At 32.1% G+C, this 23,464-nt stretch overlaps 6 protein-coding genes and 1 long non-coding RNA gene across 17 annotated transcripts; 3 read left to right on the forward strand and 4 right to left on the reverse strand.

Annotated features, from left to right (window-relative positions):
* Positions 1-86: 86 nt before the first annotated feature.
* On the reverse strand, positions 87-4,788 carry LOC146722096 (uncharacterized). The gene is made up of 4 exons (XR_014925340.1): positions 4,305-4,788; positions 3,581-4,109; positions 810-2,006; positions 87-151 (listed from the first exon to the last, which is right to left on the reverse strand). It is a non-coding gene; the product is annotated as an uncharacterized LOC146722096 (long non-coding RNA).
* On the forward strand, positions 1,652-7,007 carry pain (transient receptor potential cation channel family member painless). Of its 3 annotated transcripts, none has more exons than XM_029319050.2 (3): positions 1,652-2,015; positions 3,586-4,683; positions 4,823-7,007. In XM_029319050.2, the coding sequence occupies exons 2-3, from the start codon at positions 3,591-3,593 to the stop codon at positions 6,421-6,423; spliced, it is 2,694 nt and encodes an 897-aa protein (XP_029174883.1). In that variant the 5' UTR covers positions 1,652-2,015; positions 3,586-3,590; the 3' UTR covers positions 6,424-7,007. The 3 variants fall into 3 exon arrangements, with proteins under 3 accessions (XP_029174883.1, XP_029174885.1, XP_085341567.1); XM_029319052.2 differs by having other exon boundaries at positions 1,659-1,743; XM_085485441.1 differs by lacking the exon at positions 1,652-2,015 and adding an exon at positions 2,594-2,793 and having other exon boundaries at positions 3,583-4,683.
* LOC114943433 (gamma-tubulin complex component 2) lies at positions 6,543-13,330 on the reverse strand. 5 transcript variants are annotated; one of them, XM_085485452.1, is made up of 18 exons: positions 13,196-13,330; positions 12,883-13,047; positions 12,658-12,802; positions 12,334-12,502; positions 12,103-12,246; positions 11,868-12,022; positions 11,621-11,749; positions 11,302-11,481; positions 11,054-11,228; positions 10,696-10,889; positions 10,367-10,577; positions 10,102-10,270; positions 9,852-10,026; positions 9,619-9,762; positions 9,129-9,206; positions 7,754-7,914; positions 7,074-7,153; positions 6,543-6,655 (listed from the first exon to the last, which is right to left on the reverse strand). In XM_085485452.1, exons 1-18 carry the CDS (start codon positions 13,246-13,248, stop codon positions 6,600-6,602), a joined length of 2,583 nt encoding a protein of 860 aa, XP_085341578.1. In that variant the 5' UTR covers positions 13,249-13,330; the 3' UTR covers positions 6,543-6,599. The 5 variants fall into 5 exon arrangements, with proteins under 5 accessions (XP_085341578.1, XP_085341580.1, XP_029174887.2 ...); XM_029319054.2 differs by lacking the exon at positions 6,543-6,655 and adding an exon at positions 6,747-6,939 and having other exon boundaries at positions 13,196-13,329; XM_085485454.1 differs by lacking the exon at positions 9,129-9,206 and having other exon boundaries at positions 13,196-13,329.
* Positions 13,331-13,469: 139 nt separating this feature from the next.
* Positions 13,470-15,832, reverse strand: LOC114943435 (uncharacterized). Of its 3 annotated transcripts, none has more exons than XM_029319057.2 (6): positions 15,581-15,832; positions 15,438-15,495; positions 14,561-14,807; positions 14,346-14,481; positions 13,970-14,254; positions 13,470-13,892 (listed from the first exon to the last, which is right to left on the reverse strand). In XM_029319057.2, the coding sequence occupies exons 3-6, from the start codon at positions 14,721-14,723 to the stop codon at positions 13,718-13,720; spliced, it is 759 nt and encodes a 252-aa protein (XP_029174890.1). In that variant the 5' UTR covers positions 14,724-14,807; positions 15,438-15,495; positions 15,581-15,832; the 3' UTR covers positions 13,470-13,717. The 3 variants fall into 3 exon arrangements, with proteins under 3 accessions (XP_029174890.1, XP_029174889.1, XP_029174891.1); XM_029319056.2 differs by having other exon boundaries at positions 15,344-15,495; XM_029319058.2 differs by lacking the exons at positions 15,438-15,495; positions 15,581-15,832 and adding an exon at positions 15,266-15,336.
* Lon (lon protease homolog, mitochondrial) lies at positions 15,512-20,830 on the forward strand. 3 transcript variants are annotated; one of them, XM_029319048.2, is made up of 9 exons: positions 15,512-15,879; positions 16,239-16,466; positions 16,583-16,755; positions 16,967-17,268; positions 17,807-17,998; positions 18,072-18,376; positions 18,546-18,968; positions 19,068-19,971; positions 20,202-20,830. In XM_029319048.2, the coding sequence occupies exons 1-9, from the start codon at positions 15,650-15,652 to the stop codon at positions 20,421-20,423; spliced, it is 2,979 nt and encodes a 992-aa protein (XP_029174881.1). In that variant the 5' UTR covers positions 15,512-15,649; the 3' UTR covers positions 20,424-20,830. The 3 variants fall into 3 exon arrangements, with proteins under 3 accessions (XP_029174881.1, XP_029174882.1, XP_029174880.1); XM_029319049.2 differs by having other exon boundaries at positions 15,513-15,903; positions 17,018-17,268; XM_029319047.2 differs by having other exon boundaries at positions 15,514-15,903.
* Positions 20,831-21,150: 320 nt separating this feature from the next.
* gdl (gonadal protein gdl) lies at positions 21,151-22,393 on the reverse strand. The gene has a single exon (XM_029319091.2). It carries the CDS (start codon positions 21,893-21,895, stop codon positions 21,374-21,376), a length of 522 nt encoding a protein of 173 aa, XP_029174924.1. The 5' UTR covers positions 21,896-22,393; the 3' UTR covers positions 21,151-21,373.
* A 108-nt stretch (positions 22,394-22,501) lies between these two features.
* LOC114943451 (uncharacterized) lies at positions 22,502-23,238 on the forward strand. The gene is made up of 2 exons (XM_085485456.1): positions 22,502-22,681; positions 22,978-23,238. Exons 1-2 carry the CDS (start codon positions 22,568-22,570, stop codon positions 23,074-23,076), a joined length of 213 nt encoding a protein of 70 aa, XP_085341582.1. The 5' UTR covers positions 22,502-22,567; the 3' UTR covers positions 23,077-23,238.
* Positions 23,239-23,464: the final 226 nt, after the last annotated feature.

Here is a 23,464-nt window from a genome sequence, read left to right on the forward strand (position 1 = left end):
ACACCTGGTACCAAACACTTCGTTGTACACCTGAGACGCGTCGATCTGCGACTGATTGTGAGCAAGTAAACGTCAAGGTATCGCAGCATGTTTCCTGGAATCCACGTTCCCCACCTTTCGCGGTTTTCGCAGGGAGTCCGACTGGGAGAATCTGAAACGCAAGCGCCTGAGGATAGATTGCCTCGCGTGCAAAGACGAAGTGCATGTACATTCGCGTAGATTTCGATCTACGAAGGAGATAGGGCTGGATTAATTCTATAAGAAAAAATTTGAAATACATATTAAAAAAACATGCTTATATGATCTTCAGTAAAGCTAAGTAATAATTGTAAATATAATTCAAATTTGATATGCTTTTCTCTGCATTTTTAATATCTTCAAATAATTATGAAATTAATAGCACAATAATTTTCATACTAATTGAAGAATAAATTGAAATCTAAAATAGAAATTTTTTATTTCTTGATTCATTTTTTAGTGGCTTCAATTTATCCTAATTAAATGTAAAATTTGATGTATTAATTAAAATTAAAGCTTGAACTTCTCGGAAATTTCACAAATATATTATAGATTCATAGATATAATAAATTTTTTTCGCCAATAAATACTTACTCTTATCTTTCAATGTATCAATCTAACAAGAATGTATTTTTTTAATGCGCATTCTCAACTAATTTTCTCTTTATTATAATATTTGTCATCATGGTTCAGTTAACAGATACTCGTCAGTAGAAAAAAAAGCCGGTCAGCAGATAGCAAAGAGAATAAGTAATTTTTATCTTATCGCAATTTATCTTTCTACAACTTACGGGATTTTAACTGTTGTATTCATTATGGCGTAAGATCCTAATTTTAGCCGATCTTTTTCTCACATTGGCCCAGGTATATCGTAAAGTTGACAGAGCCGAGGATGGAGATTGGGAATTGGAGAGTGCGTGGGTTGTGAAATCGTGTATGTCCGATAATGGAAGCAAGAGGACAATGCCATCTTATATTTAAGCAGCCAAATCTGGATGTCACGTGCCGTTATTCTGGAAATAATAAATAAAAAAACTAAAATTTGAGCCATTCTTTTCAGAATAAATACAGGATATCTTTTACTCGGAGAAGAGTTCGAAGTTATTTTCTTAATTTTTTAACAATAAAACAATATCTAAAATATTTAAAAAAATTAAGTTAAAATTGCCACTTATTCTTCAATTTCTAATCACTTGTAATTGAAGAATTATTATTGCTTCAATATGAAGAAAATATCCTTTATATTACAAAACTCGACTCTACTGATCAAGCAATATCATTAAATTTAAAATACGAAATTCTTAAACATTTTGTATAAAAGTAATTATTCCAATATTTTGCAATGTACTAACTGAACTTAGAAAAAAGTAATAAATAGCTATATGTGTTTTATCAATGATCCATAACGATAATGAAATTTCGCAATTATACAAAATTTTCATCTTCTATCACGTGTTAATAACTTGTTTTCTAAGATCCACGAGATTGAAGGATATTCTCTTTCTAAGAAAACCGGTTATAAGAACCATCATATTTCTATGCTACGTTAAAAGAGACACTGCTACAAAGCCGAGAGCGTGTTGGACATTTGATCGCTCCTCTCCTTCTCCCTCCTCGTCGTTGACGTCGCAAAGCGAGCGGGTCTGGTCAGCAGAGTCGCGGGGCTCGATGGGTCTAGATGTTGGAGCACGAAGGATGTCCACTTATACGCATTATTAATCGCAGGTGCGCCAGTTTATTAATCCACTGCGTGTGTGATGTGTTCGCGCCGATGCGTTGCGAGGTACAAACGCATGATGATGTGCATACAGTCGCAAGTGTAGGGTGTTCTCTTTCGGAGAGGATCCACAATTCTAAGTAATTCTCCTCCGTAAAAGGAGAATGCCAGATTGCTCTCTTCCATCGTGCAGCCTCCCAATGTGCGACTTTTGAACGGTTTCTTCTGTGTTAAATTGTGTATATAACGAATTGAAAGGAAGAGAAGAAATCTGAAACAGGTTCGTGAATGTCGTTTGTGAAAAAAATAATAGATGTTGCACAGGGTGTTTTGGTTAATCGATTTTAAATTAATCTGTGTAAATCGAAATTATTAATAATTATTATAAAATATTTAACATGACAATTGATGATAGAAGTTATCTGAAGAATTATGTTGAAAGCAATATCTATAATATTAGTCATCGCTCTTACTGTAATCCCTCTCCACCTGTTGCATTCTTAAACTTTACAGTAGCTATTAATAGAATGAGAGAAATTTAATAAATAATTATATAATTTATATATATTGATATATATAAATTATTATTAATTAAAATAATATATAAATAATATATATTAAACAATTTATAAATATAAATATTAATCACTTTAATACTTTATAATATTGACAAATAAACTACGTAAATGAATATTTGAAGAAAATATTTGAAAAATTCTGAAGCTAATCTCTCTTCGGATTCTTGAACGAATGTTTGCATTTTTCTGAATTCTTATCTTGCTGTTTTTTTTTTCAAACATCGTCGAGCAAAGAATTATTCTGTCGACGATATTCTGCGCTCACGTTTCGAACTTAATTAATTCTAAACGACAGGAAGCGCTCATCCGGACAATGCCTTTTATCGCGAAACAAATTCAGTGACCCGATCGCATTTTGTTTGAAAATCCGATCGGATCTATTGTTGAGTGATAAGTGAAAAATGTCGGTGGAGCGAGAGCTTTTGTACGCTACTGAAATAATACGGATGAAATACTTAATTGGCACTCTAATAAATCGTGACGATGAGATCACGATCAGCGCCGTCATATACGGTTCTACACCCACACACGAAACTAGACTATACTTTGCAAGTGTAATGCAACACGCATATACGCATACAGACGACAATGTGTCATTTTTTGTCCCTACATCTGTATCTGTCTGATATGTTTTATACACATGTTTCCAGACAGAAACGACGAGCGGAAGCTCGTCTGAAGAAAAAGCGGTCCACTTCTTTTTTTTAGTACAGCGACGTTAACAAACAAATAATAACAATAATTACTTTCTTACATTTACCTCCAAGGAATTTAATCTAATTACATAAATGATTTTTTTTGCAAACTGTTTCTGCATATTTTTTTATTTGCACTACTAACTAAAAAAAATAATTAATTTTAAATTAATAAAATTTTAATGTAGTTTTTAAAAAATGTTTAACTGAAAAATATGTTTATTTCAAATTTTTTTCATATATAGAAATTAATCAAAATAAGTTGCATTTTATATATTTTTATATTTAAGATTTTTGTCTAAAAATGCGTGTGTGTGTGTGCGTAATTATATTATTAAATTTCTCTTTTTCTAATTATAATATTAAAATTTTTTAAATTAAAAATTTTTTTTCTACAATACTTATAAAGTTTGGAATATTCTCAAATACTATTTAATTTCAAATCTGATACAAATCCTTTTTTAAGATAATAAATAATTTTATTTTCGATTTATTTGCAAAGGATTAATTAAAATTTTCCCTTTCAAAATAATCGATTCAATATTCTAAATTTAATTATAATCATTGGATACCTTAGGAAACATGGATTTGGAAGAGGATTCGCTGCAGGAACATCTGCTGAACGTTTACGATACTTCCTCGACCAACAGTCAAGTTCTTTACAAACTCCTGCTGGACGCTCTACGATCCAGGGATTTTCGTTCCTTCAGAAATACTGTGGAGCATAACTTGAGGAAGCAGCCACCCGCTATAAACGTCAACTATGTCCATCCCAATCATTCGGAAGAGACGTGTCTTGACATTGCCAGTAGAAATGGTCTGACGGAGTTCGTAGAGTTTCTACTGTGTAATGGAGCGAATCCTAATAGAGTGAACGAGGCGCACAATCGCGCTCCCATTCATTTCGCCACCGAAGGCGGACACGTGGACACTCTGGCAGCTCTGTTGGCGGAACCGACGATAAATCCGAATCTCGAGGCGGGACAGCAGACCGCTCTGCACATTGCGGTAAGGAAGAAGGATCTCGCATGTGCCGATCTGCTGTTGGAAAGAGGCGCCAGCGTCAATATTCCCAATAATAAAGGCCTGACGGCCCTTCACCTGGCGGCAATGAAAACACAGCGTGATATGGTAGAGCTGATACTAAACAAGTGCCGACAGTGTCCGGATCTGGACAGTTACAAGGACTACAATCATCAGACAACGCGAGAGGTGCTTCAACAAAAGTTACCGAGATTGTTGTTGCCGCCCAGATCCGAAAACCGAGAGACGAACGCGCACGATCTTAAGTATTACCTGATTGCCAATGATCAGACGAACTTTTTGAGGAGCCTGGAGTTCGTCAAGACGGAGGTTCTTCACAGTGTGGCCGAAGACTTGCTGGAGATGGCCGTGCAACGTGATTTTCAAGAGGTCGTGGTGGGAATTCTGGAAAAACTGAAGGGGAGTCTCTTCAGCGTGAAGAAAGCTGCGCGCGTGGCTGTTGAACAGGGTAATCACGCTATACTTCAGGAATTGCTGAACGTGGAGCCTGAAGTGGCCAACAATCTGATTTTGGATGCCTGTCTGGAGCTGGGAATGCCAAGGAAACGAGGAGTCGACGACAGGTCGGATCGGTTGCAGTGTCTGAGATTAATCCTGAAACAGGAAAACGTGGATGTTCGTTGCACTGACAGTGAGTAGATCATGAACAGCACATTCTAGATACAATATAGATAGTTTAAAAATATCTAAGTGATCTATTTCAATATACTTTTACTCTCTCTGAAAATCTTATACGTAAATTCTCACTATAAATGTCTCTTACTTTACAGATAAAGGCAACACGCCACTGCATTATGCGGCTAGGGCAGGTTGTCGCGAAGCGGTGACTCTTCTTCTCGAGCGGGGCAGTTACATCGGTCACATGAATAAGTTCAACGTACCGCCTCTCGCCGACATCCCGGTGTGTACGTTGTCGCGTTACTTTGACAACTGTCTGCAGACGCGGAAGGAGCGGACGAACGAGTACACTATCGAGTTCAATTATCGCTGCCTGATGCCGCACGATGTTCTCGGGGAACACGATAAGAATCGTCGGGCAGTTTCCGAGTTGGAAGTGTTCAAGTACATCGGTTGCAACGGCGCTCTCAAACACTTGCTCAAGCACCCGCTGCTCTCGTCCTTCCTCTTCCTCAAGTGGCATAGAATACGGCACATCTTGTACATGAATTTTGCCTTCTACGTGATCTTCTACTTCTTGTTAAACGCTTACATTCTCATGAGCACGACTTATAACAGTTCTGCGAACAAAAACGAAACGCAGACGGTCAACAGCTCGAAAGACGCTCTCGGGAGTATTTTGCGAATCGCCGGGTACCAGAATAACCTCCTGTGGGCCTTCACCGCCATGCTGTTTCTGCTCTTCATCTTCCGGGAGATCCTCCAGTTCATCTCCTGTCCTTGGCGCTATCTGAAGAACTTGGGCAATTGGCTGGAAGCTGCGTTGATCGTGCTGACTTTCGCCGTGCTGTGCGGCGCAGGGCCCCAGATCAGCGCCATAGTAATCCTCCTGTCCGCGTGGGAATTGGTGATCCTGATCAGTCAGCATCCGCGCATGACCACCGGCATCGAGATGTTCCGCACAGTCTCCTTCAATTTCGCGCGCTTCCTCTTCCCGTACGCGTTCCTCATCCTCGCGTTCGCCCTGGCCTTTTACACGCTCTTCAAGGACGGCGACGACACGAGCTTCCCCGATCCCGGTCGCTCGCTCTTCAAGACCTTCATCATGCTCACCGGCGAGTTCGACGCGAACGACATCCCGTTCGTCTCGCATCCCGTTTGGAGCCACATCGTATTCGTGTTGTTCGTCTTCCTCATCGCCATCGTGCTGTTCAATCTGCTGAATGGTTTGGCGGTCAGCGACACTGCCGAGATCCTGTGCAAGGCCGAACTGGTCGGACTCATCTCCAGGATACGTCTGGTCGCCTACATCGAGGACGTGGCGGTCGGCAAAACGTGCAGGCAGTGTTTCTGCTGCAGCGAAAAGTCGTCCTCGATGCGATGGAATCCGTTCGGCTTTCTCGCCAGGAGGATTCTTTTGTTTCCGCATTACCTGAGAGACGGCAGGATTAACGTCAAGCCGTACGACTACCTGGACGTGTACAGCAACGACAGACACTGCGAGAGGTACATTCGCAGCGAGTCCGTGAATCGTGATAAACGTTGGTCCACCTTGAAGATGGATCCTAATATAATCAAACAGGCTAAACGAATTATCTCCGAGAAAAATCAGTTGTCGGACAACGAGAGGATAATAATCGCGTTGAATAAACTACAGGAGAAACTGGCGAGGATGGAAGTCGCTTTGGATACCGTGAAGCTCGCAGTTGAGAATAATAATGTAGACAATACGATGAAATCTATGGAGAGTTAATAAGCGAATGATCCATGTTTTTCCTTAATTCTGTATCCTTTAAAAAAAGAAAGATTTTATTTTATGAGTTACTCGCTTTGTGCGGTTTATTTTCTTTTACATAACGTTGAACATTGTAATACATTGTTAAGTATGTCAAATTTTATTATTAAATTTTATTACAGATGTTGACTTACCTAAACTGCGTGTATATGTGCCATTATTATAATCGTAATCGAGGTAGAACTTATACCTAAATATTACACAATGCGCAATTATATATATATATATATATATATATATATATATATATATATATATTGTTGCACGTTTTATAACAAACATTTTATCAGTACTTTGCAGAATTGCTCTTTAATCATTTGTACTTTTGTAAGCAAATTTTTAACAACTTACAATATGAGATTTTTAGCGATATTTATAATATGAGATTATCAATTGTTATTACTTTTAAATATAACTCTGATGACAAAAAGATACAGTGTAGTTTTTTCTGTGAAAATTTATCTTATCTCCATCCTGTATGTGCAAATATAAGTGTGTAAATAAGCGTTGGAAAATAAATATTCTCAAGATTTACTACTAAATTATTGTCGTAGATCTCTACATATTTATGAATAAATCAGTCTGGACGGAGATAATGTATTACTAACCAGATACATCCTGCTGTGTGACAGTTTTTTCTCTCCCTCGTCGTACCAGAATGTCGGTGTAGAACATATTGAAGTCAAGCCTAATACATAAACATCGTTATTAAAAAGCGAAGAGATGTGTAAAAATTATATATATTCAGTGAGAATTAATATACAGAATAATTTATCCACGAAATATACATAAATGACAGCTATGTTTAATATAACATTTGGATGTAAACTCGTCATACAACATATTGAAAAGTAATAATAAACTAATAAGAACAGATTAATGATAGATAACACAATTTTGTTTTATTCTAATATCTTCATATTATATTTCTTTTCTTGTATCACATAAAGTGTATTTAAATCATCTTTAAATTATATTACTTTCAAATTTTCTAAAATAGAATTTACTTATTTCACACAATGTGAAATCAAAAGAAATTCTTATTAATTTATTAATTGAATTAAACGTTTAATTGAATGTTTCTTATTAATTTATTAGGTGAATTAATTGAACGTTTAAGAATTATTACTGTTCGTATTTTGAAAAAAACATCTTATATAAAAATGATTTCAATTTTTATAATACATGCAACATGCTACAGCAATTTGTATCTTTATTAAAAATAATTTTTCTGATTTATTCTAAAGGAATAAGTTTTACTTAAAAAATATATTAATAGAAGACTTACCGACATAACACATTAAGTAGCTTCTCATTGTTGTTATCGCAGCCCAAATCGCAGATTCGGTCTAGAAGGCATGTCAATACTTTAGTGAATCTTTCATCTAGCGATGCAATTGTTTCCTCGAAGCTTCCTGTTCCATCTTTCGCTGTAGAAACATTCTCGATCTAGCATAAAAGATGCGATCCATTAGTGTATTAGTATAAATATGTACATGTACACATTGCATAAACAAAGCAATTTCTGAGATGTAATATAAATACATGATATAAATTTTTACTTAATTGACAATAGTATGATAATATGCTGATATGATGACTATTAGTATGAACTATTCGTGCTTTTATACAAAAGATTACAAAAATATAATTATTTTCTTATCAATTATTCCTAATAAAAAAAGTAAATGAAATACAATATAAATTAATGACAAACTTATTAAGTTTCGAAAAGATGCGTCTTCAAAATCAAAATTAAACATATGCATAAATAAAATTTAAAATTTCTACGCACACATATAGATATTCCTTTTCTCTCTATCTCTCTCTCTCTCTCTACATTTCTTAAATACTCACTCTAGTTCAAGATAAAAAGAAAAAAATTGTCTATTCTATAAATTAAGAAATACAATAGAATTACAATTTATCTAGTCATATACCATGTTCTTAATAGAAAAGATAATAAAAAATATATTGTACTTTTTTATCAACCCTAAATCTACAAAAATCTAAAACATTTCTAAACAATCTTTATAATACCCCAACTTTTATCAAGTTAAAATAGCAAATATATATATAATATATACAAAGAAAAATATATAATGCATAGCATATGCAATTATATGTATATATATATATATATATATGTGTATATATATATATATACATACACATACATACATACATACATACATATGGTATACATAATTACACTACTTTATTCTATAAATTTTCATACTTACTTCATCTTCAAACATCTTTCAGAGATGCATATATAATTTATTAACAAACATTATTTAATCATTTATCCTCTCTTAGTGAGGATTTAAAAAAATAATTAATACAGTCTTATACAGAGATGTATGGAAATGTTTAACTTTTTTGTATAGGTATTGAAAACATTTTATATGCAATATAATGCGATATAACAAGAGTGCTCACTAAACATTATTCCTCAGAGCATCTCTATATATATATTTCAGAGGTGTTTATATTTATAGAATTTCAATCTTCATGCAAATTGGGGATGAGGATGCACGACAGTCGCATGTTCTTAACGATACAATAGTGATTACTAAAAGATGCCTCCTTTGCAATAAAAAAATAATGTTTCTAGGACTACAAAGATGCATGAGAGCGAGCTTAAAGCTTTGAAAGTATACCTCATATTCATAGGCATCTTCCTGACAGGCACCAATCATGGATGTCAATTCGGCATCAATGTAGTAGCGGCTCATACGCTTAACATTAGCAAAATATAATTTAATAGATCAAAGTCTCCTTTTATATATCATTATTTTCTTTCCCATTACGTTTTATCGTCGTTTTATTTTATTGAATATTAATAATTTGAATTTTTAGAATTTTGTAAAACAAGTATCGTAATTAAAGATTTAGTCAATTTTCGATTAAGAAAAATAAATATAAATTGCTAATATATATTCTCGCACGAGGGAAAGAACATGAGACCTACTTGGATATTTATTAGTATGTATTTGGAAATATTATATATATATTATGTAATAAACAATAAAGCGCTGTAATGGATCAATTAAAACAATGATTGCAACTTAGAAGAAGAGATCATTGGATGTAAATTCATGCAACATATTGTTAGACAGGAACACATAAGTTCGTGAAAGTAAGACTTACCTGCATAAAATTGCAGAATTCTACGCAGATTGCGCATATACCGGTAATGCAACCGAGAAGATCCGGATCCGTTAACATACACTCCTTCAGGTAACTGTCTTGCAAATCTTGATGCACGCTCAATACGTCATCGACGTTACTGACCTGATTTTAATTATATAAATTGTGTAAAGACATTAAAAAACAATACCATGTATATATATTTTAAATAACAATAAAATATAAATCATTACCTTGTTCATCTTATTTATAAATTTCAACCAATTTGGTTCCACGACTTCCACCATCATATAATACTCTAAATGCTGTATACAATCAAGCATTCTTTGCCGTAATGAGAATGCCTGTCTGTAAGCTATGGCTACTTCATGCGTGAAAGTCTTCGCTATTTTATTGCTAATCCATACCCTGTGAGCCAACAAATTTTTAAAAATTATTACACAAACATAAAGTCCACATAATAATTAAAACAAAATAGTTTACCTGCATAATAATCTCTCAACATGTTTACAATAAAATAAATGCCTAAACAACATTTGATAACAAGCTATGGCCTTCCTATTAATAATCAGAGAAACTGGCCATTTTACATCATAATTGAAGACAAAAGCTTCCAAACCAGTCAAAATTTTACCTGCTTGGAAACAATATTCTGCAAGAGAAATTAATGTATTGTCACTCATTTTCAACTCATGTTTTATTTAATCAAATATAATTGTATAAGTATGATATTTGTTTATAGACTTACCTTTTTCATCTCTGGTTTGGATGGAGAGTATTCTAAACATTTGATATTGTAGATCATATGGAAGTAATTCCGGTTTCAGATCGTCTTTATAAGGATCTGAGTCTGCAGTGGACATTCGTAAAGCAACTTCGAGAAGAGATGCTAATCGATGTAGAACGATATCATACATACTCTTGTTCAACTCGGTTTCACACAGATTCATAAATTGAACCTTTAATTTAATGCAAAAATTAAATTTTTTTTATACTTATATAAGAAAAATAATAAAAGCAATTTAAATAAAAAATAACTTTAATATTTCATATTTAATAACTGACAGTTGAACTCACCACAAAATCTCCTTGTGCAAGAAGAAAGTAATTTTTTACACTGCGTAGCCTTCCCATCAGATCATTCTCCTTCATGAGTACTTCTAATAATTTTCTGGCAGCTTCTGAATATGCCCTATCAATAGCAGCTATATATTTTTGTCCTTGATATTGATAACTTAAAGGTTCTTGTTTTCCCCACTGCACTGTTTTACCTGTAAATTCATATTTTTTGATTTTGTAAAATAATTGCTTAAAAATAATTCTATATATTTATATATATATGTGTGTGTGTGTGTAATATGCTTTAAATATATAACCATACATTAAATATATAATAAATATATTTAAATATTATTTGTGTTATTAAAAAACTTACCACACTGTCTGATCACATTGAAATATTTTCCAGTTCTAAGTATAGTTTGTGCATGTTCACTTAAAAATACAGGTATCCTTTCTGGTCGCATGGTATATCTCTTCTCCCAGTAATCCGCAGAATAATCTAAAGGAAGTTCTTCCTTTTGAACCAATTCATTATCTTCTACAAAAAACTGAAAAATATACAATATTACTAATGTGCCACTTAAAATATGTAACACATAAGAATAGATTTATGATACTAACTTCTTGATATGGATCACATATCACTCCTTTGTAAACCCATTTTTCTAATATTTGCATATATGGCATGCTCGCTGCTTGTATTAGATATAGGCACAGTTCTTTAGACTTTGGTTCACCGCTGACATTATTCAATGTTTGCTCGTGAAGGAGACTTAGTACTTTTCCTCCTCTGGCATTTGCCTAGAATTAACCAACATTGTATGTTGTATCTTATCTTTAATGTTTTAATTTATAGAAAAAAATAATTTGAATTTTCTATGCATATATTTACAAAATAAATTATAATTATTTTATATTCTAACATTACTTTGTAACTAACCTTACAGATTGTGGATGTAATCTGAGATAGTATAGACATAGTAAGCATAGTAGGCTGAATGTAAAACCATAGCTTTTGCAAGCTTAATTTACCATGAATGTGCTCTGTTTCAAGTTGTACGACAAAGAGCTGAAACAGAGCAAGTTTAAAATATCAGTATATTTACAATAATTTACATATTAAACTAAACAAGAAATATAAATATTATACCAGACATGCATTTGTTTAAAAAACTAATTTGCTATACCAAATAATCTTTCAGCAATGATCGTATAGCTCCTCTCAGAGCATGATTGACTTGTCCATCGTCTGGTGAGACTTTTTCCTCAACAAATCTCACTGTCATGGAATAATGAGATGCTAAAGGTAGTATCTGTTGCGCTAACTGTTTAAATGATATACCTGAAAATAAAAAAGATAGAATTTAATTTAATCTTTTTTAATTAAAAACTGCATATTAAAATTTTTAATGCATTCCTCACCAACATCAGGTGATATATTGAAGGTTTTAACACCATAAGGACTTGTTAAAGGTTCTGAAATTATATATGATCCATCGATTCCTTTTAAGCAATACAAAATATCCCACAGAAGTATAGACTCCTGAGATACAATTGGTACAACCTCTGTAATTATTTAAAACATAAAAATTTATGTCAAACATGCATATTTTATTATAATTTCTTATATTTTGCAAAAAAATATTTATTTACTTTGATAAAGTGTTACAGCAACATCACTGTGAAAATCCCAAGTTATACGTGGACGCTCTGCTACCCAATTATGTTTTGTTACATTGTCATTTTTCCAATTGACTGAACATACTTGCTGATTTAATTTCTTTCCTCCTTCCACAGCAGCTTTAATTACAGTTTTGCAAATCTATCAAATATTTAAATAAATTATATATATTATATTGACATAAATTATATAAAAAATAAAACAAATTTTAGCTTACATTTAAATTATATATTTTTATTTTTAAATAGATATTAAAGTTTATATATTTTAAAAATATTGTATTAATATATTATTACCTTTGGCAAATCTTCTTGTGTGATGGTTGGATCTTTTAAAGAATCAATTGTTGATCTTGGTGCAGATTTTGATAGGTACCTCTTTAACTCCTCATCTTGAGATATTAACTCCAAAGTCTGCACAAACAGACCTAATAAATCTACTCTGAAAAAATATATCTTTTATTATGTGTCTGCACAAATGACAAAATATATAATAACTTGAATCATATTGATTCCACGAACTTTTTGGATTTTAATTCCTCATACTTCTGCAGAAACAATTCTGGTTGGGGTGAAATTTTTGCTAGATGCTGTATGCAACTATGAGGAGCAACAGTGTTTAGTGCATTTGTCGTTACGCATTCTTTCTGCAGCTTCTCTAAATGTCCCTCAGGAGCAGATTCCGAGCTACAAAAGATAATATTTACACATGAAAGCATTTGTACACAATATTTTCCATATAAAAATATGTATATTCAAATGTATTCCTAAATCTTATAAATAATGTTATAAATTAATTTTATACAAATTATGAAACGTGTCCATTGTCGCTTACCCCAACAAATCAATCAGTTGCACGATTAAATGATGTAATTTAAATTCACTCATTGTTTCTCAGGATGCATAATTTTTATATGTATTTTGGAAAAAAGAGGACCCAGTTTCGGCGCCGCTCGTCCTCGTATTCGCATATGCATAAACTAAAATTAGTCACATGACAAAGAGTGGAAACATCATATTGATACTATGAGCGCCCTCTTCCTTCACATTTAAAAGATAAATGGCGGAAATTTAAATTCAATTTGAAATACATTTAACAGTGATATAACTTTGTATTAAAAATTATATCACAAAAATTAGAACAAAATTATAATTATACAAAAGATAATTGTAATCAGATATTTAATTCTAAACAAATTCTTTCATAATAACTTATTTTTATCGAATAAAATCAAAATTTCAAAAAATGTTTAACAAGAGATAACTTATTAATAAATATTGGATTTGTCTAACCAATATTACAATTAATTTAAGTTTAAAATATTTTGATATAATAAATTATTAAGAACATATTAAATTATGATAATAAATTTTCATCTCTTTCAGGTGGTGTCAAATACATCTCGCAATAAACTAATTGATCAATTTCTTCAACAATTCTAGTTTCTATAACATGTTCAGTATTTCTGGGCGTTATAAATTGATCATTTTTCTGCGAAGTCATATAGGACAGAAGCTGATTAGTATTACATCTGAAAATAATGTATCAACCAAACATTTTACTGCAGTAACTCATTAGAGTATATTTGTCTAATATGTCTAAATATACCTTATCAACTCTGTATTGTTCGTATTCACTGTATTCAAAACAACAGTTGAAGTAGTAGTAACTTTTGGACTAGATATCATTGAGCACTTGGAAGTGCTAACAGAAGTAACATTTTCAGACTGTTGTACTTTTTGTGGAATTGTGCACAAAACTTCATTCTCATCCACAGATTTTTTAAACCGTTTCATTAGATTCTGATCTTCATCGCTAAATACACATTTCTTTTTCCTTGATAAATAAGATTGGCTTTGCAAATTTCTTACACTATAATTTTCTTTGTTCCGCCTATTTGTATAACAAGATATTAATATACATTCGAATACAGTACAAAGTACAATAACTAATGCAAATAATATAGATTATTAATTAGCTTTACATTGTATGGTTCTTGTCAATAATTTCTTTCATATTTTTGATGAATTGTTCATCATCATCTGTGTCTTCCGCAAGTGAAATGTTAGGCTGAGTTTGTGTTAAATTATTTCTTTGTATGGAGGATGAACTTACTTCTCCTGCATACAGTGTTTCAATGTTATAAAATAATAATAAATGTATATATAAAAAAAGACTATATTAACTGTAATACTTTACCTTTTAAAGGAACAGAAATATTTCTATAATCAATAATATTATCACTAATTTTATTATTTTCCGTAGACTGAGCTGTTCCACACTGCAAATTGTTATTTTTGCTGGGTTGTAGAATCAGTAGGTTTTTATTTAACGATAGTTTGTCATGGATTCTTTTATCCATTATTGAACAACAATAATTATGCTTGAATAAAGTTAATAACTGTAGTAATTTCTTCTATCCACTTTTTAGCATTTAAAAATTCCTCTGTTGTAATAATAATTACATATTATGCAACATAAAATATTTTTATATTTTTCATATTAAAAGAAATTATTTTCAGCCCTTACATTTAAAAACTTGACAAACGTTTATTTATTTAAAATACTCAGGATTGGGTTAAGTTAAATTTGTAAAATCTCTGAATACCACACTATTATTGTTTTTTATAAGTTATAAATGTATTGTTTTTAATTGAAGTATTATTCATTTTTATGTTCATTTGTCATCAATCGTAATGAACAAAAATATATTTCTATACAAAAATCAAAATATCTTTGTTATTTGTTATTATAAAATGTTTTTAAAAATTAACTTTTGATTTAACTTCAGTTAATTTAATCTCAACTTTAACTGAGTTAATTACTTTTTGTTTATGCAACTTTCAACTTAATTATAAATTAATTTTATAAGCAACTAACTTTTTTTATATAAAAATCATTTACCTTATCCAACCCTGGATATATATACTACATATAAAATTATATTATATTAGAAAAACGTCAAGTATATAATAATTATACCGTGTATCTTTCCTTTTTTCTTATTCCGTCAAGGAAATATTTACGTATCAACTTGAGCGTTTCATATTAAAATTTTAATTGCAAAAAAACGTACGTTTTCAAATTACATGGAGCATCATCAGTTCCAGCGAAAAGAGAGCAACAAAGTACATCTAAAAAGAGACAGATGTCAGTTTATGCTGGGTCACGAAGGCATGTGAAATCGCAGTTGTATATTTCGTAAGATTACGTTGTAACCTCTTTTTTTATCGTCGATTTTGGCGTAAACCGGATAGAAGGATTTATGAGAATCTGCGACGAGGAACCATGCGACTCGTGACAGCGGTGAACGTGAAACTGCTGCCGATCCTCCGGCAACAGACGATCGCGCGCCCCTTCTGCAAAACTCGCTTTCCCTTGGATCTCCGGGCGACCCCGTCGCCGGCCTGCGTCAGGTTAACACGGACGGACCATCTAGGGGGAAGACTGTTGAGGAATGCACGTGGACGTAGTATTCATCCCGCGGTGGTGTCGGTGAGATTCTTCGCCACGAAAAGGTACTCTGATCGAGTTCCTCCGAGGTAATTTTTTTTTTTTTTATTTTCTTTAATTTCTATATTCTATTTTGTTGATTTATATTTTAACTTTGATCTCTCTTAATCCGAAGAATTTTATTTTAGTCGAGCTTTCTTCTGTTTAACTTCCTTCAGCTATAATTTAAAAGTTATATATTTATGTATTGTTCACATTTATATTTCTTTTTAATTTTCTATATCGAGATTTTTATTATATTTCTGCATTATTGTAAGTATATTATGAATATTTATAATGTGATAAATGATAAAATAGTTAATAGCTATGATTGTATGTTAGTTTTGTGAGAATCTTGTTTCTCGTTTCATGTATCGTCATTCAGCGATGGTAATGGAGACCAACCTGGAGATTATTCCGCTTCTCTGCCTGCAACTGTGGTGGTACCTGAAGTTTGGCCTTATGTACCAGTCATTGCTATCAATAGAAATCCAGTGTTTCCTAGATTTATCAAGCTTATCGAAATTAGCAATCCAATTTTGATTGATCTAATAAGAAGAAAAATAAAGTTGAATCAGCCTTATGTGGGAGTCTTTTTAAAGAAGACTGAAGAGTAAGTTCTTTTAAATGTATTTGATATAAATTTATAAATGGAGTCAAAAGCAATAACATTATAAATGACACAGAAACTAAGAGTATAAGTTTTAACTTGACAATTGTATAATATAGAAACGAAGCTGAAATTGTTGAAAACCTAGATGACATTTATCCCATTGGAACATTTGCACAAGTGCATGAGGTACAGGATTTGGGAAATCGATTAAGACTAGTGATCATGGCACATAGAAGAATCAAGATTGTTAATCAGATTTTTGATGATCCAACTCCAAAGTCAGAACATAGTAAGAAAAATATTTAAGTAAAAAATTTTTTGCGTTTTTTTTTTAGCTACAATGAATATTTTATATAGAAATTTAATGTCTCATATTATATAATTTATTATTATATAATATATTAAATAGATAAAAATGAGCCTTTTGCTTGCAACTGGTGTGGTAACACTTTGTTTCTTTCGGTATTCTGTTAAAATATTGCCCTACGTACTTTACACAGAGATGAAACTGACGTTCCCACTATTAAATACTACAATTACCGTCCCTGTAGACGACACAATAAACAGCGGCAAGATAAGTCGGAGATCATTGCGCAAGAAGGTAGAGAATAGAAATGCAGAGAAAATAGAAAAAGTCGATGAAGTAGATGCCCATTCTACGGAAGTAAAACCACCGATAGATTCCTCTGAAAAAAGTACAGAAAAACCATCATCACCGCCTCAATCTGGTAGTCAACCTATATTAATGGTGGAAGTTGTGAATGTCACACACGAAAAATTTAAACAAACTGAAGAAATTAAGGTAATATTATAAATGATATCGAAAATATTGACAACGGAATTAATATAGTTTCTATCTTTTTTCTTAATAATACCAAAAGTAAATTATTAAATTAATTATAGAATTGAAACAAAATTAAAACAAAATTGATTTTATAAATACTATGAAGTATCATTAAAAATTCAAAAAATGAATCAATTTTACTATAATGTATTAGGATATTAATGAATTTAAATTATTTAAAAAACATTTCTTTTTGCATCTATTAAAAGTTGCAAAAATGTTTTATAATATTTTCTACTATTTTACTTTTTATTTTGTATATGAATTTAATATCTCGAATCAAATAGAATAATTAAAAATTGGTATATCTCACAAGAATAATTATTTCATTCAATTCCATCTTTTCGTCTCCACGTATTTCTTCTATTATTTTTTTATTATTACTCTTTTGTCTTGCATTTTTGCAAACAGACTATGTTATTATTTTCAAATTTTTTTATATTATTTAATGATGTTGCATACGCACACACAATATTATAAATACTTTTTTAAACAGGCTTTGACGCAAGAACTCATTAAGACGATTCGCGATATAATTAGTATGAATCCTTTATATCGCGAAGCATTGCAGCAAATGTTGCATCAAGGGCAAAAAGTTGTGGACAATCCAGTTTATCTTAGTGATTTGGGTGCTGCCTTAACCGGAGCAGATGCACAGGAGTTACAACAAGTCTTAGAAGAAATGGATGTAAGTATTGCTACTATTGTTACACAGTGTGTGAAATTTTCATTTTGAATATTGGAATGATTTTTATTTATAGATTTTAAAAAGATTGAGACTGTCTCTCGCACTTCTAAAAAAAGAATATGAATTAAGCAAACTACAGCAGAAAATCGGGAAAGAAGTTGAGGAGAAAGTAAAACAACAACATAGAAAGTATATTCTTCATGAGCAATTAAAAGTTATCAAGAAAGAACTAGGGCTGGAAAAGGATGACAAAGATGCGATAGAAGAGAAGTACAGGGAACGAATAAGACAAAAGACAGTTCCTAAACCAGTGATGGATGTGCTTGAAGAAGAATTGAATAAATTATCTTTCTTAGAAAGTCATAGCAGTGAATTCAAGTATGTGTTAAATTTAAATAATTAAGCATTTATAGTCGTATAATAAAAAAGTATGCTGTATACATATGCTTTATTAAAATTTATGCAAGCTTAAAATATATAAATTAAATAATATATGTAATTATATAAAAAAAATATAAAATTATAAATAAATTTTGTATTTTTTCAGTGTTACGAGAAATTATCTAGACTGGCTTACATCCATGCCATGGGGTGTGACTAGTACAGAGAATTTAAATCTTCAAGATGCCATCAAAATTTTGGACGAAGATCACTATGGAATGGAAGATATAAAAAAAAGAATTCTTGAATTCATCGCTGTTAGTCAACTAAAAGGCAGCACACAAGGAAAGATATTATGTTTCTATGGACCTCCTGGAGTCGGCAAAACCTCTATAGCTAAATCGATTTCTCGCGCTTTAAACAGAGAATACTTTAGGTTTAGCGTCGGCGGAATGACGGATGTGGCGGAGATTAAAGGACACAGGAGAACATATGTGGGAGCGATGCCAGGCAAAGTTATTCAATGCTTGAAAAAGACTAAAACTGAAAATCCATTAATTCTAATAGATGAAGTCGACAAGATTGGCAAGTATGTAAATATTTAATGTATGGAACTAAAAGTCTGAAAGATATATTTAGAAAACATGTAAAGTAGAATGTTTTTTTAAAACTTGCGTTATTTTTTTAGGGGACATCAAGGGGATCCAGCATCAGCTCTTCTCGAGATGCTTGATCCTGAACAAAATGCAAACTTCTTGGACCACTATTTAGACGTTCCAGTGGATTTATCAAAAGTCTTATTTATCTGCACGGCCAATATAATAGATACTATCCCAGAACCCCTGAGAGATCGCATGGAAATGATAGACATGTCGGGTTACGTTGCCGAAGAGAAGCTTGCCATCGCGAAACAGTACTTAGTTCCACAGGCTAGAATCGAATGCGGTCTCAACAACGATCAAATCAACATACAAGACAATGCGCTCACGGCACTGATCAAATCTTACTGTCGAGAATCGGGTGTGCGAAACCTGCAGAAACACATAGAGAAGGTGCACAGAAAAGTGGCGTTTAAGGTAGTCAAGAAGGAGGCCGACAAAGTCGACGTCACCGCGCACAACCTGCATGAGTTCGTCGGGAAGCCTGTATTCACCCAAGATAGGATGTACGACGTCACGCCTGCTGGTGTAGTAATGGGACTGGCGTGGACTGCCATGGGTGGATCCACTCTGTTCATCGAGAGTACTGTTAGAAAACCAACGGGTGGCAAAAAGGCCGAGGGTACTTTTGAAGTCACCGGCCACCTCGGCGATGTGATGAAGGAGTCTATACATATAGCGATGACCGTTGCGAGGAATTATCTGAAACGAGAGGAGCCCTCCAATACTTTCCTCTACGATTCCCATTTGCACATACATGTACCCGAAGGTGCTACTCCAAAGGATGGACCTAGTGCAGGGGTGACAATCGCCACGGCTTTGCTCTCCCTAGCTAAAAGTCAACCTATCAGGCAGAATGTAGCAATGACAGGCGAGCTGAGTCTCATGGGCAAGGTACTACCTGTCGGTGGCATCAAGGAGAAAATTATTGCGGTAAAAATATAAATATAATCTTATTAATTCTAATTTATTGCTATTCGATTCAATTTCAATCAATTATTATAATATTATGATATAAATATTAATGATGGAATATAACAATACAACATAATGCAATGCTCACTACGTAATTTTAGTTCCATACATAATTTTTATATATTGTATTGTTATACTGTAAATATAATTTAGGGTATAAAATTAATAAAATACACTTTGGTTTTTAGGCAAAGCGCGTCGATGTTAAATGCATAATTTTACCTGAGGAAAATAAGAAAGATTTCAACGACTTACCTAAGTATATCACAGATGGTCTAGAAGTGCATTTTGCTACAACGTTCGACGATGTTTACCGTATATGTTTCGCACAAACGCATGAAACCGATTCCTTTCAATCTACAAAACCAATTAGTACTGATGTTTCATCTACACAATCAGTATTTGGTTAAATATACAGTATGTGCAAAAGAGTATGCTATTGACAAAATTGCTGTATGCAATTATATTTGTTTTTTGTGTAGAGTATAATTTTACAAAAAAAAATTCATTATATTCTAAAAAAGACAAAAAATAGACTTTGGGACAGAATAGGTATGAGAGTAGATAGTCTTTGTGATATTAAAAGCATAATCTTTTGAACGCATTTCATAAAAATAAAAAAAAATTATTATTTGTGTAATTCTTATTGTTAGAGAGAGGATAATAAGAGTGTATTTGGATACAGTCTACAAATGCTTTCTGTAAATAACGCAAATATTCCATGAGAGAAGAATAAGTAAATTCTAAAGATATAATTCCTTATATTTCTTTATAAATAATATGTGTATATAAATAAATATAAATTATATTAAAAGAACATTTATTTCCTTTTAGTGAGATAATTTAAAAGGAAGTTTCTTTTATATTATTTTGTAAGAATTTTATTAGTATAAAATTAATTAAAAATAATTTTAATATTATTTATTAATAATACACACATATATAAAGATATTATATCTTTACAGCACAAGTTTGTATTTCTGCTATTAAAAATTTATTTTTTTCTATCATGTACGATATCTATATATAATCATTAAAAATATTTTTTACTTAAAAAAAGTATTATATATAAATATCAAACATAGTGATTTATTTATACTAAGTTGATGGCTGTAAATCTTAATATAGTAAATCTAATAATATGACAAAATATGAAATTTTATTGTATACAAAGGAGAGCTTGATTTAAATAAAGTATTTTATAATAAATCTTTTTACAACACATCTTTTCTCCTCAAAACTTAATAATATAAAGAATGATCATAAATGGTAATGACAAAACATAATAAATGCTTACTATGAGAGAAATGATGATAAATAAATAGGTGTTGTACAAGAAAAACAGAACTATATATTCATCTCAAGTTGGTATATCCATCTTGCTGAGCCTAATTATAAAGTCGCACAGCCTCATTTGGACTTGAATCTCCATAGGATTGTTAGTCACATAAAATCCTGGTACTCCAGCCTTCTCCAGTATACCCTGTTGGTCCGCCACTTTTTGATCCAATTGCAACACCAATTTCATATCCAATTGCTTCAACTCCTCTTTGTGCTTCTTTTGAAGAGTCACTTTTATTGCTGGCAACTCTTCATCTGTCGTTGACAACAATACCTCTTGAGATTCAATCTTTTGTTGATTCAAAAGTTGAAGCCGTTGTTGGAAGAGATGCTTCTCAGTCACATGCTGTATTTCCATCAGTCCCTTCACTATTTCGAAGATGGTGTCGTTCAACAACGAGTTTGCCAAGCCGGACAGCAATTCATATGGCAGACGCATCTGATACTTTGGTGGGAGCTCTCCGGCCATGTGCTGCAACTGTTCCACTAGGAAGTAAAGTTTCCTCTGTAGATCTTGAGGAGTAGGACTAACAACGTCCATTTCCAAAGAAAGAGATGGCAAACTTATAATATAAATGTCCTATATTGTAACAATTATTGCATTTTCCTATTTTCTTTTTTTTTTTATAGATACAAATATTAAATGTCAATTGTAAACTTCCTTGTCGATGTACAATAGATTTGTTAGTATTCAATTTTTCAGCTCTCTTCTATAGAATTTTCTCTCGTCGATTCGTATAAATTAAATTGTGCAGAATGTTGTAATAAATGCCTGAAGCGTGGATTCTTCATTAAATCTACGTTGAAACTTTGTTTACATGTGTTTACTTTGTTTTCACATAATTAACTTCTGACATTTGATGAGTGTGATAATTCAGAAATTCAATTTTCGTCATTTATATAATTTTTTTACAGTAAAAATACAATCAAATCAAGTCTTTTATTTACGTTTGTATTGAATTTATATTAAAAAGCTGAGTAAAACCTCTCTAAATTCATGTTGACAAATTTAAATCATGGTCACTTTAGGGTGCGTTCGAAATTCTCCTCGTTGGGTGACATTTCATCGACCAATCAGAACAAAGGAAACTTCTTTCAATTTGTCCAATCGAACGCTGCAACTTCAACATGGTGGTACATCTTGAGACTTTATACCCCTAGGTGTTTTTGCTATTCCGCACTCTTCGTGAAGTTGACGAGAACCGGAGTAAAAATGTTTGCGATCCGCAACAGTTTGACAAGCACGTCCCGTTTATCGGGCGTCATCGTCAGGTCGTATCACAATTCGATCGTTTCCACACCACCCAGGGTGAAAATCTCGGCACCTGTGAGTATAATTTCTCTGGTAGATAAAATTACGTAAGATGAGACGAGAGGTCCGGGACTCTTAACTTCTTTTGTAAAATTGTACAAATATTTTCTACTTGTTAATGTTGAAAATGTAAGATTTCGTCGAGCAAATCTTATAGAAAGACTTGTAATGTACGCAAATAAAATGTTACAAAATAGTTGATGATATTTTTGATATATAGAATTTCTTGTGTCATACATGTAAAGATTGTCTCGTTTACACATAGATAAATTTTCAAGCGAGTTTTGTATTAATGACGCTTCATGTTACAGGAAAAGATATTTTCGTTGCTCTGTATCGGCGCAGCAATATTGGGAACACCCATGTATATGGTACCTAATTTTAAGAACTATGCCAAGAAGAAGGAATAAAGATAAAGGAAACTAGATTGAAGCTTCGAACAGGTCATCTTAGCTTGAAAATTAATGGTATCAAAGTTATTATTTATGATATAATATCCAACGGTCATATACATTTATGGATCCATTGGAGGTGTAGATCTAGGTTGTTAATAAATATGTAAAAAGTGGAAATTTGTGCAATATTTATCGTTCCAAGAAAGATCATTCTTTATGCAATTTTCTTATAATACATTTTTTTATGTCAGATATTAAATTGAAAATTGATTAATATAAAACTTGTTGAAATAAAATATACAAATATTTTATCTTCCAAGTAATTAAATTGGTAATTATTCAAATTATTAAATCATTTTTATTGAAAAGAAATAGATTAGCTTTGTCAAAAAAGTTAAATAAT

The sequence above is a fragment of the Nylanderia fulva genome, unplaced genomic scaffold, assembly GCF_048542155.1.
Source record: "Nylanderia fulva isolate GAGA-0341 unplaced genomic scaffold, ASM4854215v1 Scaffold37, whole genome shotgun sequence".
NCBI classification, from domain to species: domain Eukaryota; kingdom Metazoa; phylum Arthropoda; class Insecta; order Hymenoptera; family Formicidae; genus Nylanderia; species Nylanderia fulva.